The sequence below is a fragment of the Tachyglossus aculeatus genome, chromosome 8 (assembly GCF_015852505.1).
Source record: "Tachyglossus aculeatus isolate mTacAcu1 chromosome 8, mTacAcu1.pri, whole genome shotgun sequence".
NCBI classification, from domain to species: domain Eukaryota; kingdom Metazoa; phylum Chordata; class Mammalia; order Monotremata; family Tachyglossidae; genus Tachyglossus; species Tachyglossus aculeatus.
In genome coordinates, this window is record NC_052073.1 from 16,721,994 (window position 1) to 16,738,910 (window position 16,917).

Here is a 16,917-nt window from a genome sequence, read left to right on the forward strand (position 1 = left end):
TTAACCCTTGGAGCCAATATGCCTTGTGCGATAACAGCCTGATTTTTACAATGTCAAAAACAAAGAGGATTCCACTCAGGAAAGTTTGGTAATTGAAGTGATAGATTGGAAATAAAACTTGAATGAAAATGGTGAAAATAAAAACTTTGCATAAAATGTTTTCATAGAAATATAATACACAGTGTTTTATGTCTTTGCAGTGTTTTGGGTTTATTGAAATCCATGGGTTGGTGATATGTGGGATGCTCTGGACTTCTTTTATTTAGTGAAAGTGGGAATTATTTGGTAAAATCAGCCTTAAGAAAGACCATGAGTTAGATTACCTAATTCTACTTACATTTCCATCTGATTACAATTAATTTGATCATACCTGGACATTAGCCATCAGAGATCCATAGATCACACTAGAATTACCATTGAAATAATGTCTGTCAGAAGTAAGATAGTTCAAGATGAAAATGGACTGATGCCGTCAATCATGCTTCCCCTAGGAACAAATGAACTTTCACAGAGGAAATAGCAGAAAATAAGTGAAGCCTTTTTGAAGTCAGTGAAGGATAATAAAATTGCAGCAGGTGGCTTTTAAAAAACTGCCTTTACAAAAGCCTAGTTGTTTTCCTAGCAATTTTCCTACTCATTTTGTGATTTTTAGGCAAGCCTCTTAACCTTTCAAGGGCCTCGTTCTTTTCTTCATCTGTAAAATGGGGCAGAAGCTCTGACTTCCCCCTAGATGATGGGAATATTATAAGGATGAAAGCGATGATATAGGGAAATTTATTAGAGTAGCCTTTCCATATTCAAATGTCGAGTAGTTTTACTTTATAGATGTCTTGTCCATTTAGGCCTTTTTTAATTAACCAGGTTTTATGCCCAACAATAAATAATCACAGACTAAAACACCAACCAGCTGAATAGAAAACAGTTTTGATTTTGGTGGCCGGGAAATTGTTTAAAGTCAAGTTCTCTACCAGCTCTGAGGAAGAAAGAGAACTACTTGGGCTTCTGAAAATATTTCCTCTAAACTAGATTTTTCAGTCAATATTTGAAACAGTCGATGGTATTTATTGACTGCTTACTGTATGCAAGGCACTAAACCAAGCAATTGGGAAAATACAATGGAATACCGTAGATTAGGTAGATGCATTCCCTGCCCACAAGGAGCTTACAGTCTAGACAGGAAGACAGACATTAATATAAATGACAAGGAATATAGTAAGGTATAAGGATGTGTATATATGTGCTGTGGGGCTGTGGGTAGGTGTACAGGTCCAAAAGTGAGGCCTTAGTTGGGGAAGACTTCTTGGACGAGATGGGATCTTAGGAGAGCTTTGAAGGTGGGAAGAGCAGTTGTCTGTCAGATATGAAGAGGGAAGAAATTCTAGGCCAGAGGGAAAAATGGGCAAGGGATCAGTTGTGAGATAAGATTGAGGAACAGTGAGTAGGCTAGTGTTAGTGGAGTGAAGTGAAGTGTACTGGTTGTGTTGTAGTAGGAGATCAGTGAGGTTAGGTAGGGAGGGGAGAGCTGATTAAGTGTCTTGAAGCTGAAGTAAGGAGTTTCTATTTGATGTGGAGACAGAGGATTTTGAGAAGTGGGAAGACATGGACTGAAAGATTATTTTGGAAAAATGATCCAGACAGCAAAGTGAAGCATAGGGTAGGAACAGGATGCAAGATGATCAGTGACTAGTGCATCAGCCTCCTTGCTGACCTCCCTGACTCCTCTTTCTCCCCACTACAGTCCATTAGCTGGAGTGGGAATGAGTGTGGTTTGGGGGAGGGGAGGGATGGGGTTCCCTGCCATTCTTTTCATTATTTGGTATTTATTTAGGCTGGAATTTGGGTTTAACCATTGGCCTTAAAGCCATTTCCAGCTAGCACTATAAATAGGAGCTATTCATGAAAACAAGTTGGGCTTGTTGTTTTAGCCAAGCCCCAAATGCTGTTTCAGTACTAACTGAGGCAAGCTGATAATACAACTAAGAATAGTGAAAATCCTTATGAAATTTCTTTCGGCACATTTGCCAATGTGTTTTTTTTTTCCTGTTATATTTCAATGACTATTCTAGTGGACTCTTACTGGGTAAAGTATTTAGTCTAATTTGAATATAGCTTTCACAGTTTGAACCCCAGAGGTATAATTTGGAGTTGGACATTTTTGGGTGCCTTATTCAGTGTTTTATTAATATGTGCAAACAATGTGGTGATTCCATTCCATTGAGGTTTTTATAAACGTATTGACTGAGAAAAATAAGTAAAGCGTATTTTGGGGTAATTCCATGTCTTGCAAATGTTGGCTATGAAATGTCATTGAAGGTTATGCATGAATATACCCTACAGTAGTGATGGACTCAGCGTGGTTATTCATTTGCATATCTATTTAGCTTTTTTAATACAAATAATATTTTGTGCCAGTAAAATAATCTCCTTTCAGTGTTTTCATTTATTTTGTTCTCAAAAAGAAACCATCAGTCATATGGCCAAAGCCCGTTTGCTTGGGAACAAACAGTAACAAGCTGGTGTAGTTACATTTACAAGATGCCTTTGAGGGAATACAGATGGCTCAGGTTATCTGACAGGGAAGGATTATTCAACCTTAATTCATTTTAAATCAGGAAGCGGACATTCCCTCAAAGCACAGAGAAAGCCTGATCCTTCTTAGAGGATTAACAAATACCCCATATTTATTTTGGATTGGTGGGGTCTGATTTTTCACTTTGCATAGTTAAACCATTATTTAAATGGTCACTACAGTTTCCATTTAACAGTCATACGTACTTGGTGAACTCTGAGTTAAGGAAAATTTGCGGTATGATACTTGAATAATGATACACTGATTCACATAACTGATTCTTCCAATACCACAACACATTCTATCCAGGCAGACATATGTTTATTGTCAGAAGAACATTCTTTACTTCCCCAACAATGTTCTGCCTGAGATACCGCGTGAAAACACACACTGTGGGAGAACTGCCTGTGTTTGCTTGCTAGTGGGAGGAATTTACTATGAATTTCCAGATCTTGGGGATTCTGGGGATGTTCAAGTCATGACAATTCTAAGTGTTTTATCTTTACTTTCTTCCCAAACATTCTCCAGGTACATTGCCAAGAAAATGTAAGAAAGAGCTGCTGGCAGTTAAACTAAGGAACAGGCCAAGTAAACAGGAATTGGAAGATAGAAATATTTTCCCAAGGAGAACTGATGAGGAGAGGCAGGAAATCCGGCAACAGATTGAAATGAAACTGTCCAAGTAAGTAGATACCTAAAGAGGCAAAAGACAATTCTTATGGTTGCTGTTCTTTCTTTGTGTCATCTGCTCTTACATCTTCACTGTCTCATCCATCGTGGAGGATCAGTGTCAGAGGCATTTTGTGGGTCATTTCCTCACTCCTCTGTTTCAGGCACTAAAATAGTAGAGGTTTAAAGGCTCTGGGATTTATATTCCAAAACAATCAATCAGTAGTATTTATTGATCATGTATAGTGCACAGAGCACTGTACTAAGTGCTTAGGTGAGTACAATACCCAAAAGTTGGTAAAAAAAAAAAAATGTGCCCTGCCCATGAGGAGCTTTCAATCTAGAGGGGTATACAGGCTTTAAATAGTGGATATTTACTTGAGTGCTGAGGGAGGGGTGAATATAAAGGGCTTAAAGGGCACAATTTCAAGTGCATAGACAACATAGAAGGGAGAAGGAGTAGGGGAAAGGAGGGCTTAGTCAGAGAAGGCCTCTTGGAGGAGATAGTGGTGATCTGTCATATATGGAGGGGGAGAGAGTTCCAGGCTAGAGGGAGGACGTGGGCTAGGATTGGCAGTGGGGTAGACGAGAATGAGATACAAAGAGTATGTCGGCATTGGAGGAGTGAAGCATATGGGATGGCTGTACTAGGAAATCAGTGAAGTAAGGTAGGAGGGGAGAGTTGATTGAGTGCTTTAAACCTTATGGTAAGGATTTTCTGTTTGATGTGAAGGTGGGTGGGCAACAACTAGAGGTAAGATAATCAGGATAGACTAAGGAAGAACAGGTATTGGATCCCCATTTCATAGGTGAGGAAAGTGTTTGGGATGTTAAAAGTCCAAAAAAGGTGTATATCAGAGATGAGCAAAACTCTTCATTTATTATCAATAATCTGTCAGTGGTATTTATTAAGCACTTATTGTGTGCAGAACCCTGTACTATGCACTTGGAAGAGTACAATGGAGTTGATAGACGTGATCCCTGTCCTCAGTGAGCTTAAAATATAGTGGGGAAGGCAGGCATTAAAATAAGTACGGGTAGGGGAGGCAACAGAGTACATATACTTAATTGCTATAGGGGTGGGAAATTGGGTGAATATCAAACTGCTTTAGGGGTTGCAGATTTAAGATCTTAAGTGATGCAGAAGAGAGAGAGAATAGGGTGGAAAGAAAGGGAGGTTAGGCAGGGAAAGCTTCCTGGAGAAGATGTGTTTTCAAATTCTTAGTACAGTGTTCTGCTCACAGTAAGTGCTCGATAAATACCATTGATTGATTTTAGTAGGGTTTTGAGGATGGGAGGAGTTAAGGATAAATGCGGGAGTAGAGTTGGTGATTAATGGTTGAAAAAGTTGAGGAAAAATTGGACAGTTTGAGGAACTGAGCAGGAGGTTGGCCTGGAGAGGTAATTAACTGAACTGTTTTGTGGCCCCTTAATTGTTATTGCTATGTTATAAAAATTGGACTCTGAATTTTGCATTTTCTATGAAAAATAGTGTCCCAGGATATTGTTTTCTTTGTGTAGTCTCCTTTAAGAGATTTGTTATAACAGTGCTTTGCACATAGTAAGTGCTTAACAAATATCATCATTATTATTATGTGCCCTGAACATTTCAGCATCTGTTGTCATGATAGAATGCTATCAGCTGCCTGAAAATCTTTTTTTATTGTTCCTGTAGAATGCAACCCTTACTGACTAGTCTTCTATCAGTGCTTTGAACTTTAAAATGCAACAGAACAGCCGTAAACATTCCCCTTTTTTTCTCATATTTTATTCTCTTTGAATTCTCTGTTGAATTAGCCAATACCAAGTCTATCCACTTTTGTTAGCTCAGTTCTGTCTCAGACCTGTTCACTTTAAGAAGTGTTTGAAGAAAATGGCAGAGGACAGTGGTCTCTGGTGCATGGTGCTTATATATGATACAAGCATCCTGGCGTAGTGGAAAGAGCACGGATTTGAGAGTCAGAGGATGTGGGTTCTAATCCCGCCTCCACCACTTGTCTGCTGTGTGACCTTGAGCAAGCCACCTAACTTCTCTGTGCCTCAGTTTCCTCATCTGTAAAATGGGAATTAAGACTGTGAGACCCACATGAGACAACCTGATTACCTTGCACCTACCCTAGTGCTTAGAACAGTTCTCGGCACAAATACCATCATTTACTTTTATTTTTATTTTTAAAAAGTGATTACATACTGGACTGGCAAGCCAGTGGTACCTGTGGAATCTGCATCTCTGAAAATCATAAAAAATAAGAGTGTCCATTTTATTATAATATATTTTATATAGCTCTTTTATACCTAAAGCACTTTCATGTAACTTTTTAAAATGATATTTTTAAGTGTTTACTATGCGCCAGGCATTTGGCAGGGACTAGCTAGTCAAGTTGGATACAGTCCCTGTCCCACATGGGGCTCACAGTCTTAATCCCCATTTTACAGATAAGGTAACCGAGGCACACAGAAGTCAAGTGATTTACCAACTGGCAGAGCTGGGATTAGAACGTAGGTCCTTCTGATTCTCGGGCCCATGCTTTATCTACTAGGCCATGATGCGTCTTCTTACTTCAGCTACTGTTGTCCTCGCAACATCCCCGTGAGTGAATATCCTGAACAGAGGCTGAAGGGCACCCTTTTGAAATCCACTCCCTCCCAAACCTAGATGAGCAGAATATATCAGTGGGTCTACCATTGGGCTCAGGGTCATAAAGCCTCGGCTCCAGTCCGAGGATCGTCATTAAATCATCTCCATGTCACTTTTACTCCATCTGAAGGAAATTCCAGTCACTGAGTTGACCTAAGAACACATATTTTCATGGAAGGGGCAACAGACTGACCTAGATGAACAGAATGGACAGAGTAACGAACCACTAAAATACTATGTTAGCATGCTGAGTACCCAATCTCAGAATGTTCCATTTATAATTAAGCATCCTCTCACAAAGCAATTCTGGGCCAAGGAGAGAAAAGGAATTTATCTATGACTTGCAAAAGGTCCAGAAAATATAGAGAATATGTTGCTAAAACCAAGTATTTTAAGGAATATTTTAAAAAGACATTTCCAGGGGAAAAGCACCTAAAATTGGAGGCATTATTCAATCACAGTGGTATTTAATGAACTCTTTCTGTGTGCAGAGCACTGTACTAAGTGCTTCTGAAAGTACAGAAATAAAAGTTTGGTAGATATGATCTCTGCCCACAAAGCTACAATCTAGGGGAAAACACACATTCAATTACATTACAGAAAGGGAGAATAGAGTATAAGGATATGTACGTAAATACTGTGGGATGGGGTGAGTATCAAAGTGCTTAAGGAGTACAAAGCCAAAGGATAGGCATCACGGAAGGGTGGAAAGGGTAAATCAGGTTTTAGTAAGGTAAGATCTTTCGGAAAAGATGTGGTTTTAGGAGGGTTTTGAAGGTGAGGAAAGTGGTGGACTGTCAGATATGAAGAGGAAGAGAGTTTTAGGCCAGTGGGAGGTCGTGAGCATTGGTGAGTGTCAAGATGCACGAGATCCCCTTTTAGACTGTGAGCCCAATGTTGGGTAGGGACTGTCTCTATATGTTGCCAATTTGTACTTCCCAAGCGCTTAGTACAGTGCTCTGCACATAGTAAGTGCTCAATAAATACGATTGATGATGATCAAGATACAGAGTCCAGCGCTTAGAGCAGTGCTTGGCACATAGTAAGTGCTTGACAAATGCCATTATTATTATTATTATTAAAGAGTAGGTTGGCATTAGAGGAATGAAGTGTGTGGACTGGTTTTAGTAGGAATCAGCAAGGTTAGGGTATATGGGAGCCCCATAGCTTATCAGTCAATAATATTTATTAATTGCTTACTATGTGCTTATGGTAAGGAGTTTATATTCGATGTGGAAGTGAATGAGCAACCACTGGAGACTCTTTCCGGTCAGGAGATACGGATTGATATAGGCAGTGAAGTGAAAGGAGAAAGATAGAGAGGTCAGTGAGGAGGCTAATGCAGTAAAGGTGGGATATAAGTGATTGATTCAACTCTTAGTTTCATCATCATTGTTATTTAAGGAGCTTATATAGTGGGTGCATTTGTTTAGATATGAGAAGCACAGGAGGAGTCTCTTGACCCAGAGTATTGTGCCAGTTCTGCTACTGGCCTGCTGTGTGACCTTGAACTCACTTATCTGTAAAATGGAGCTAAGATATCTGCTCTCCCTCTCTTTTATACTGTGTGTTCTATGTGGGACAGGTACCTGTCAGATCTAATTATGTTGTACTTAACACATAGTTAATCCCATCATTATCATTGTTTGACAGAAAATAATCCAGTAAACAATTATCCCTGGGAATTTGTCTGGCATGTTATAGAGGTTGGATTATGGAAAAGATGGGGAGGAATGGCAAGTGTGAGAGACTGAATTAATTTGGAAAATAATTATTTCCTGAAGAATCATTTTTCATGGTGGGTGTCCAGTGGATAATTGTCCAAATTATAAAAGAAAAACCTCCTTCCCTTCCTTTTTCCTATTCTCTGTCCTCTCCCTCTTTCCCCTTCTTTCTTCTCACTCTCTCCTTGCTTCTCTGCTTCTCACCTTCCCCTTCATTCTTTCATTCACTCTCACCCTTCCTCTCCCTTTGCCCCTTGCTTTCACCCTCCCTTTCACTTTTTTCCTCCTCCTTACTTCTCCCCTTCCCCTTTCCATATTTTCTTTATTTCTCTTGCTCCTCATATCCCTCCACCTCTTTCCTTGCATATTATCCTTCTTTTCTGGACCCTTTGAAGGTTGAAAGCCATAGTAAAGTTTCTTTTATCTCAATGCACTAAGGCTGCTTTGAAAAAACTATCTTAATTATAATTGGTACATTTTAAGATGGTTGGAATTTAGCGTGTTACCATGTATTTAAATGGTCCAGAACTGTTACTTTGTACATTTTGTACAGCTAGGACAGTCTGTTTCTTTTTCCATGGAAACATGAGTTCCAAGAACAAATTATGCTTCTGATTCCATCCCTATATTCTAGCTCACGTCCTCAGTTATTTTTGGAAGAAGACACGATGCACTTAATGTAGTGAATGGAGATTGCGGGTAACAAGTTGCCCTGAGACATTCCCAGTTATGCATTCCAGTTGTTAGGAACTACCTGAAAAGATACACCAGATAGTCCTTGGACTACACAGTTAGAGTTAAACAGTTATATAATAAACATTGAATTTTGTGTCTTACACTTTAATCAGAAAAGGCACCATTTTAATTGATCAGAAATGAAGTCTATCCAAGGGTGGTCATTTGCTATCAAAATTCCAAAACTAATGTTTATGCAAAGTGGACTTGAGTAGAGAAGCAGCATTGCTTAGTGGGAAGAGCCCAGGCTTGGGAGTCAGAGGACATGGGTAATAATAATAATAATAATAATAATAATAATAATAATAATAATCGCATTTACTAATCCTGGCTCTGCTGTGACAGCTTGGTCAAACCACATAACTTCTCTGTGCTTCAGTGATCTCATCTGTAAAATGGGGATTGAGACGCTGAGCCCCAGGTGGGGCAACCTGATTACCTTGTATTTACCCCAGCGCTTAGAACAGTGCTCGGCACATAGTAATCACTTAATAAATACCATCTTTATTATTATTAAGGAGAGTGGTTAGCCATGGTAAAAATATTCTAGTAACATGGAATTTATATTTAAATAATATTCTTACTGCCATCCAAATATATGCCTAATGTGTTATTTATGAGGTTGTGGGGAATGACATAACTGCATCATGCTCAAGACAGGTTCTGTTGGAAGAAGGACCTCTTAAAATTCTGCCCAAACTTATTACACAAGGGATTCACCCAAAGGCATTTGGTGGGTCCAGGAGATCCACAGGGATAGCAGACTAGCACAAAACCGTACTTACAACTGGGGAGCTTGTACTCCATCCCAGAATGTTAGATCTACTCAAATTGATTAAATGCTTGGGAAAAAAAATAGTGCTTTGGAGAAAGGTTAAATGATTTTTTTTTTAGCTTGGGAAAGAGAAATTGGAGAGATGACTGTAACAGAGGCTGTAGTAGTCCTTAATATTCAACTATAACACCTAATGTTGAACCTTCTCCATTAGGATTCGGATATGGCTAAAAAGTCTGATGAATGATTGATAATCCCCTGCTAGACTGTGAGATCCTTGAGGACAGGGATTGTGTCTATTAACTATTGGACTCTCCCAAACACTTAGTACAGAGTTCTACACAGTAAGCACGCAGTAAATATTGATTGATTGACAGGCCTTACTGTAATAATAATGATAATGGTACTCGTTAAGTGCTTACTATGTACCAAGCACTGTTCTAAGCACTGGAAAAGATACAAGTTAATCAGGTTGGGCACAGTACCTGTCCCATATGAGCTTACACTCTTATTCCCCATTTTACAGATGAGGTAACTGAGGCCCAGAGAAGTTAAGTGACTTGCCCAGGGTCACACAGCAGACATGTGGCAGAGCAAGGATTAGAACCAGCGTGGATTAGTGGAAAGAGCACGAGCTTGGGAGTCAGAGGTCATGAGTCCTAATCCCTGCTCCTCCACTTGTCAGCTGTGTGACTTTGGTCAAGTTACTTAAATTCTCTGGGCCTCAGTTACCTCATCTGGAAAATGGGGATGAAGACTGAGAGCCCCACGTGGGACAACCTGATAGGCTTGTATCCCAGCGCTTAGAGCAGCGCTTGGCACATAGTAAGTGCTTAACAAATACCATCATTAATTAACCGAGGACCTTCTGACTCCTAGGTCTGTAACTGGGAGATCCACTAAGCCACTCTGCCTACTGTACCATCCGTGCTTGCCTAGAGGCTGTGTTTGCTGTTTGCAACTACTTGTGCTATTTTTATCCAATTTTCACAATCCCCCAGAAGCTCCAGCTTGAAAAGAATCAGCTCATTTTTTGATTGTGATATGGCAGGCAGGCTTCTCTGCTGGAGTTGTCTCCCAACATCAGTCAATATCATTTATTGATCAACTCCTGCGTGCAGAATACTAATCATGTGGGAGATTACAATGGAGTTTGTAGACATGATTACTTCTTTCAAGAAGATTATAATCTAGAGGGGCAGCTAGACACTAAAAATTGCTACAGATAGGCCAGAAGAGGGAAAAAAGGGGTGTGGGATGTGTGTGTGTATGTGTGTTAGTAATTAAGAGGGTGTGTAAAATGTGAAGTACAGGACATGTGCTAGAGGAGTTCACAGGTGCTCATGTGATAAATAGTTCTGAAGTAGCAGTTGGTGGGCTATACCTGGGGAAGATTAGAAGTTAATTGGACATGGCCTCCTAAAGGAGATGCTATTTTAAAAGGGCTTTGAAGATGGGGTCAGCCTTGTTCAGTTACATTTGAAGGGAATGAACTAGATTACATTTTTAAGTTCTTTCAAGCCCTTTAATTCTATGCTGCAGAGGACCTTAGTCTCTCATTGAGACAAAGGTTAATGTTATTGAGTGACATTTGACCAATTCCCTCCGGAGTGGGTACACAACTTCACTGATTACTAGTGAACATTTGGTGTGAATAGTGTGGTATAAAGAAAATTTTACCCTGATCTTAAGAAATTGTGACTTTTACAGATACACTTTGTCCTTAAGGCTGATCTAATTTAAGATTCGGGGAGACAGAACAGACCGTGATACCAGGACTGTGAAACCTCTCACACAGCTTTTCTGATTAGAAGAACAAAACCTTTCTTTTTGCTGTGCTGACTGAGGCTCTGTAGTCACAGCATTGATCTATTAAAAGCTGTGACTATGATGGGACAGATACCAGAATAATAGTCTTTTACTCCAGTGCAATTTTGAAATGCAGGTAGTTCCAGAAATATTCTTTGGTTCCATTGAAAACAACAACTAGTAAAAGCTTTTTTTTTTCTTCTGTTTTTAGTCTGACGATGGACATCTAAGTATAGAAGCAGTCTGATGCTGGCCTAGAAATTTAGAAACGTGCTTTAACTGCACAGCAGTAAAATATTTTTCTTCTTTTTTCTTTGACTAATTCAGACCTACTTATTAGGATTTTTAAAACCCCTACTGTGTGCAGAATACTAAAATAAGTGTTTGATAGAGTACAATAAAAATAGAAGACATGATCCCTGTTCCCAAGGACCTTACACTCTATAGAAGGGAGGCAGATTCTAAAGTAAATTACAGGTAGGAGGAAGACTAGAATATGAAGGTTTGTAATTAAGGGGAACTGAGAAGGAATTGAGTACTTAATAAGTGCTTTGATGAGGAGGAAGTACTGAAGCGATAGTGGGATATTAGGTGGGGAAATTAGGCGCTCTGGAGGAGATGTGATTTCAGCAATCCTTTGAAGAAAGAGAGAGCAGCCATACCCGGATTGAAGGGGGAGGGAATTCCAAGCAGGAGTTGGGAGTGTGAGCAAGAAAATGGTGATGATGGGAAATTTACATAGAGTAGGGAATTTTAGAGTGAAGATGAAGAGTTAAGTTTTGGACATATTGAGCTAGATGTGGAATCAGAACACCCCTGTAGAAATGTCATGGATGCAGGAAAAAATAGGAGATTACAGATGAGGAGAGGTCAGGGTGTGTGAGGAGTCATAGGATTGACATGAAGTTGAAGCCCCCTCAAGGGAGTGAGTATGGGGTGTAAGTATGTGTGTGTGTGTGTGTGTGTGTGTGTGTGTGTGTGTTTGTATGTAAGAGTCTTAAAGAGGTCTGTACATTAGATATTTCAGGTTATTAATATTTTTAGAACGACTTGGTCATTTAAACAATTGCCTTTTCATGTACTCTGGTTCCATTTTTTTTCAGCTCCTCTACGTGCCTTAGTAGGATATTTCTGTTTTCTATGTACAGCAATATCAACTACCACCAATTTCCCGAATTTTTCAAACTCTCAGCAATAGAATTTAGGCCAGCATCTCTATGTTACAACTGCAACTTTACATAGATATATACTCTGACATATCTATATGCCTGTTATGTACCCATGTGTAAGGTTAGTATACCATCTTATCATGTAGTCATTCCAAAATTAGAGTGTCTGTATTAGTGATAGTTGGAAAGCTTTATTTACCCAGTGATGTGACCTATGCTGCAAAACAATAAAAATTAGGTTTAGCTGCATCTGAACCCCAGTGGTCAAGGCATAATTGGTCTCCTTGGGGCTTGTAGAAAGTCAATAATTTTGGGACAAAGCCCTGTCCTTCAATGACGATAAAGTAACTTTCCACACTGCACTAGAAATATTTGACTCCTATCAGAACCACAGTTCTAGAATGTTGGTACCTTTGGCATATCTTTCTTCTTGACACTTTCCTGAGTTGCCTTTCAAATAGTATTTAAAATTCTAGATTGATCCATCTCTCTTTCCCTAATGTCCCCATAACCATCTTCTAGATAGCTTAGGCTCTTCTGCTCCATGAAGCACACACAATTACAGTGTCGTACTCTCCCAAGTGCTTAGTATAATGCTCTGCATATAGTAAGTGCTCAATAAATATGATTGTTTAGTTGATTCCAGTTGATTCCAAAAGGAAGAGACAGGATATTTTGCATTTGACTTAGGTCTGTTGTATTATTTTAAGATGAGACCTTTTGTCTTAGGTCTTCTAGTTTGCGGTTAGTCTTAATTGTCATAATATAACATGGAATTTATCAATCAGTTATATTTATTGAGCACTTAATGTGTGCAAAGCCCTGAACTAAGTGCTTGGGAGAGTACAAAATAACATTTGGTAGACAGTCCCTACCTCCAAGGAGCTTAACTCTAGACACTTATAATATTTACAGTATTTTAAAATGTTAGGTCCTGTTTGCCTGCTGTTCATGTCCCTCTAGTCTGTAAACTCTATGCTTCATCTAGTCTGTAAACTCACTGTAGGCAGGGAATGTGTCTACCAACTCAGCTTTATTGTAGTCTCCCAAGTGTTTAGTTCCGTGCTCGGCACACAGTAAATGCTCAATAAATATGACTGATAATAGTGTGAAGAAATATCTATGAAGCGTTTTGAGCTCTGCTAATAAAAGTAGTTGAATTCTTTTCTCTAAGTGCCATAATGGACTCAGAGAACACATCTGATAATTAGATACATGGAAGAAGAGTTTGGGGCAATTAAATGCCTACATGAAATCTCTTAGAAAATGGAGTTGTTTTTGAAAATGATCTTTTGAAATAAATGCAAAATGCGATACAAAGTCTTTGGATCAAATAAAGCTGTAATTTGAGCTTAATTATTCAGAAGAGTTGTACATTTTGGCTTAGAGTGGCTGCAAGCAGGTAATAAGTGGGTTTGCTTTCCCTGTCCTTTGTTCCCTGGTGGCCCTAACTTTAATCAGTCCAAGTAACAACAATATTGTGCAGGCTAATGGCAGAATTGTTCCTGGAATTTCTGGGATGTTCAATGCTTCTTCCAGAATTTCATCCTTTAAGGAAATTTTCATTTGGAAATGTGTGGACTCTTTGTTTGGGGAGGGACTTCTGTAGTCGTGAGGGGGAAATCATCTAAAAGTTAAACCCCACTTTGATGCTTGGATTTGAAGCTTGCGTCTTCACAACTTGGTCTTAGGATTCCCACTTGAGTCTGCTAGTACAAGCAAAGTCAAGGACAAACTGTTAAATTTAAGAGGTGATCTCTATATTAGAAGCATTAGCAATTTGCAGAACACTGAGTGTTCCCTTTGCAGCAAAAGTAGCTGTCATGATCAGAGTAATGTGAAGAGAACGAATTGTGCTTACAAGTAATGAGAACATCTATTCACTAACTCTTTTTTGTGTATTCCCAATATTCAAACTTCCAAAAGGATTTTCGAAAAAACACTCCTATTGAAACAGTTTGTCAACAACATATTATTCCCAAATGTAAACTACTAGAATTTTGTTATGCTGATATAAAAATGAAATTCTTCTGATTAAGAAGGACAAGAATTGCTGTAGAATATTCAGGGGGCCATGACCCAGCATTGATGGAACAACCCTAGACAAAGCATCTTTTGTTTCTACCCAGGTTGTCATAGAACAGGAGATGGCTCATTTTCTCTCATCTTCTTTTGCCACTCTTACCTGTGTCTGCTTTCACTTTGGATAATGGGGATGGATGGTGTTGGGTCCATTCCCTTACTCCAACCTCTGCAATGCTTAGCCCAAGTCAGGAGCTTCCTCTTCCTCCAAGCTTGCATCATCCTCCAGCCTTTGTACTAGAGGAACTTCAACCCTCAGGTTATGGTGCCTAGTGGCCTCCAGATGGAGGAATGGAAACTGAATGACCATTTGCTGTAGATCTTCTGTCATCAGGGCTGTTTAGCCTTCCAACTCCCAGCCCAGGGAGAGGTGGGCTGGGTGTTGTATGTTAGGCGTTCAGTTGGAAGTAAAAAACTGGGGGATTGGTTAGGAGGATGGATGGTGGTCAGAGTCTCTTTCCCTTGGTTCTGGTGTGGATAGGTCTACACCCTTAGGGTTCATGGTCTGGCAGTGCTGGGGCAGATGGGATGGGGACTAGCAATAAAAGGAACCGGGATTGGAAGCCCAAGCCCCTTCCTTCCCTCAATCCTTGGAGCAACCAAGCTTCATTCCCTCTCCTACCCTCCCGAATTCACTTTGTCCAACCCCACTGGCCCCATCAGCTTTGTTTATTTGTTATTTGGTTATCAGGAACCTTAAAATGAGAATATTTTGGTTTATTACTTTATTGGAACTTAATATGAAATTGTTTATTTGCTCTGCTTTCCTAACCCTCTGGGGATATTTTCGATGTAGTCAGACCCTTATGTTTTCTTTGTTTAAAAACTCAGTGAAAAATCAGATCTTGTCTGTGCCATATTGACTGCCTTCTTGACTGTGAAGTCATTTGTATTTTAAATGTCCTCTCTGCTGACCTCAGGAAGGCTATTCCCCCAGAACTGTGGCTGTTAGTGTGACAATGAAGAGGTCTAGATGATTGACAAGATTCGTCCACACACATTCAAGGATTTATTAGGGAAATGAAAAGGGAATTGTGATGTTGGGATCTAAGATAGTAGGATTAGCATGTAGCATTGGGGAGGGGTAGAGGGGAATAACGCATGGAGGAAAGTAGACAAAATTAGAACAGCAATGTAAATCTCAGCCTGAATAGAATTTTGTGCCGTTTTGATTTAGAATATTTGGAATCAGGCCATGATAGGAACAGTTGGGGAAAAGTAATTGCCATTTTTAAAGACTAGATCTCATATCCACTACATAAAAAAACCACTCTATCTAGAGCCAGGTAGCTAGGCAACCAGAGAAAGCTTCCGAACTGGGAAAACCAGCCCCCAAATCCAAGCTTCAAGCAGCATTAAAATGAGGCTCATCCGTTTCGATTGAATTGATGTTCTGCATTGAAGTAAGTTTTGCCTTCTGTCCAAGACTCTCATTAAGAAGAATGAAGAAAAGTGTTCCGCTAACATATTAACTGAGAAATCAAGTGAGGGGGATTTCTAGGTGAATCCTTAAATTAGCATCAAAATTGAAACCATTCCCTTTAGGAGTTAACAACCTGACATTCTTCAGTGCTGTTGGCTTTGACTAATGATTTGAAAAGATGATAGATCTGGTCTTCTATGTTTTACAGAAGTGCAAAAATTAAATGAAACACTGCAATAGAACAGATGTATGCTCTCTCCCAAGTGCTTACTACAGTGCTCCGTACACAGTAAGCACTCAGTTGATTGATGTGTGGAGAACACTTTGGAAGCATGACACTTAGCCAGTGGCTCATGTTTGGAGACAAAAGTGATCTTAAATGTGAACACAGAAAAGATGAGTCTGATTCTTCACTTGCACCTTGAAGTGCAACATGTATGAGACAGAAACCGCCTCCTTCCTCAAGCCTCTGTTTGAGGCTCCAGGCAGTGCCCTCTTTGTATCCACGTTTTTACCAGAGATGGGAGATGTCATACCAACACTGATGCAACAATGTCTGTATTCCCTAATCATAAAATTGTTGTGATTGTGCATTCATCATTCAAGCCCCCAAACTAGAAATAGTGGGGAAAGGGAGTGAGTTAACCTGCAAAGATTACCCATTCCTCTATCAACCAGAAACACCTTAACATCAAGGCACTGTATTATTCATTCATTCAATCATAGTTATTGAACGCTTACTGTGTGCAGAGCGCTGTACTAAGCGCTTGGGAAGTACAAGTTGGCAACATATAGAGACGGTCCCTACCTAACAGTGGGCTCACAGTCTAGAAGGGGGAGACAGAGAACAAAACAAAACATATTAACAAAAGAAAATAAATAGAATAAATATGTACAAATAAAATAAATAAATCAATAGAGTAATAAATACGTACAAGCATATGTACATATATACAGGTGCTGTGGGGAGGGGAAGGAGGTAAGGTGGAGGGGATGGAGGGGAGGAGGAGGGGGAGAGGAAGGAGGGGGCTCAGTTTGGGAAGGCCTCCTGGAGGAGGTGAGCTCTCATAGGGCCTTGAAGGAGAGGGAAATATTAACCCTCTCCCTCTTACTTATCAGTTCCTTCTCTCACCATACCACAGCTCATACTCTCTGTTCTCAAGCTCACTTCTTACTCTTCCAAATTTTGACTCTCTCTCTTCCAATTTCTCACTCCACACCTTTCCTCTGGCTCAGCTCATCCTTCCAATCAAATTCACCAGGCTACAGCTCTTCTCATTTTCAAAGCCCTTCTGAAAACCTCACCTCCTTCTGGAGGCTTTCC

At 39.7% G+C, this 16,917-nt stretch overlaps 1 protein-coding gene across 4 annotated transcripts in view; it reads left to right on the forward strand.

The window, feature by feature from the left end:
* Positions 1–16,917, forward strand: part of PHACTR3 (phosphatase and actin regulator 3) — a 147,892-nt gene that overhangs the window by 106,777 nt on the left and 24,198 nt on the right. For all 4 annotated transcript variants that reach the window (XM_038750220.1, XM_038750223.1, XM_038750221.1 and 1 more), the window contains one exon: positions 3,098–3,251. In XM_038750220.1, coding sequence (XP_038606148.1) covers positions 3,098–3,251 — 154 coding nt within the window. The remainder of the gene's footprint in view (positions 1–3,097; positions 3,252–16,917) is intronic.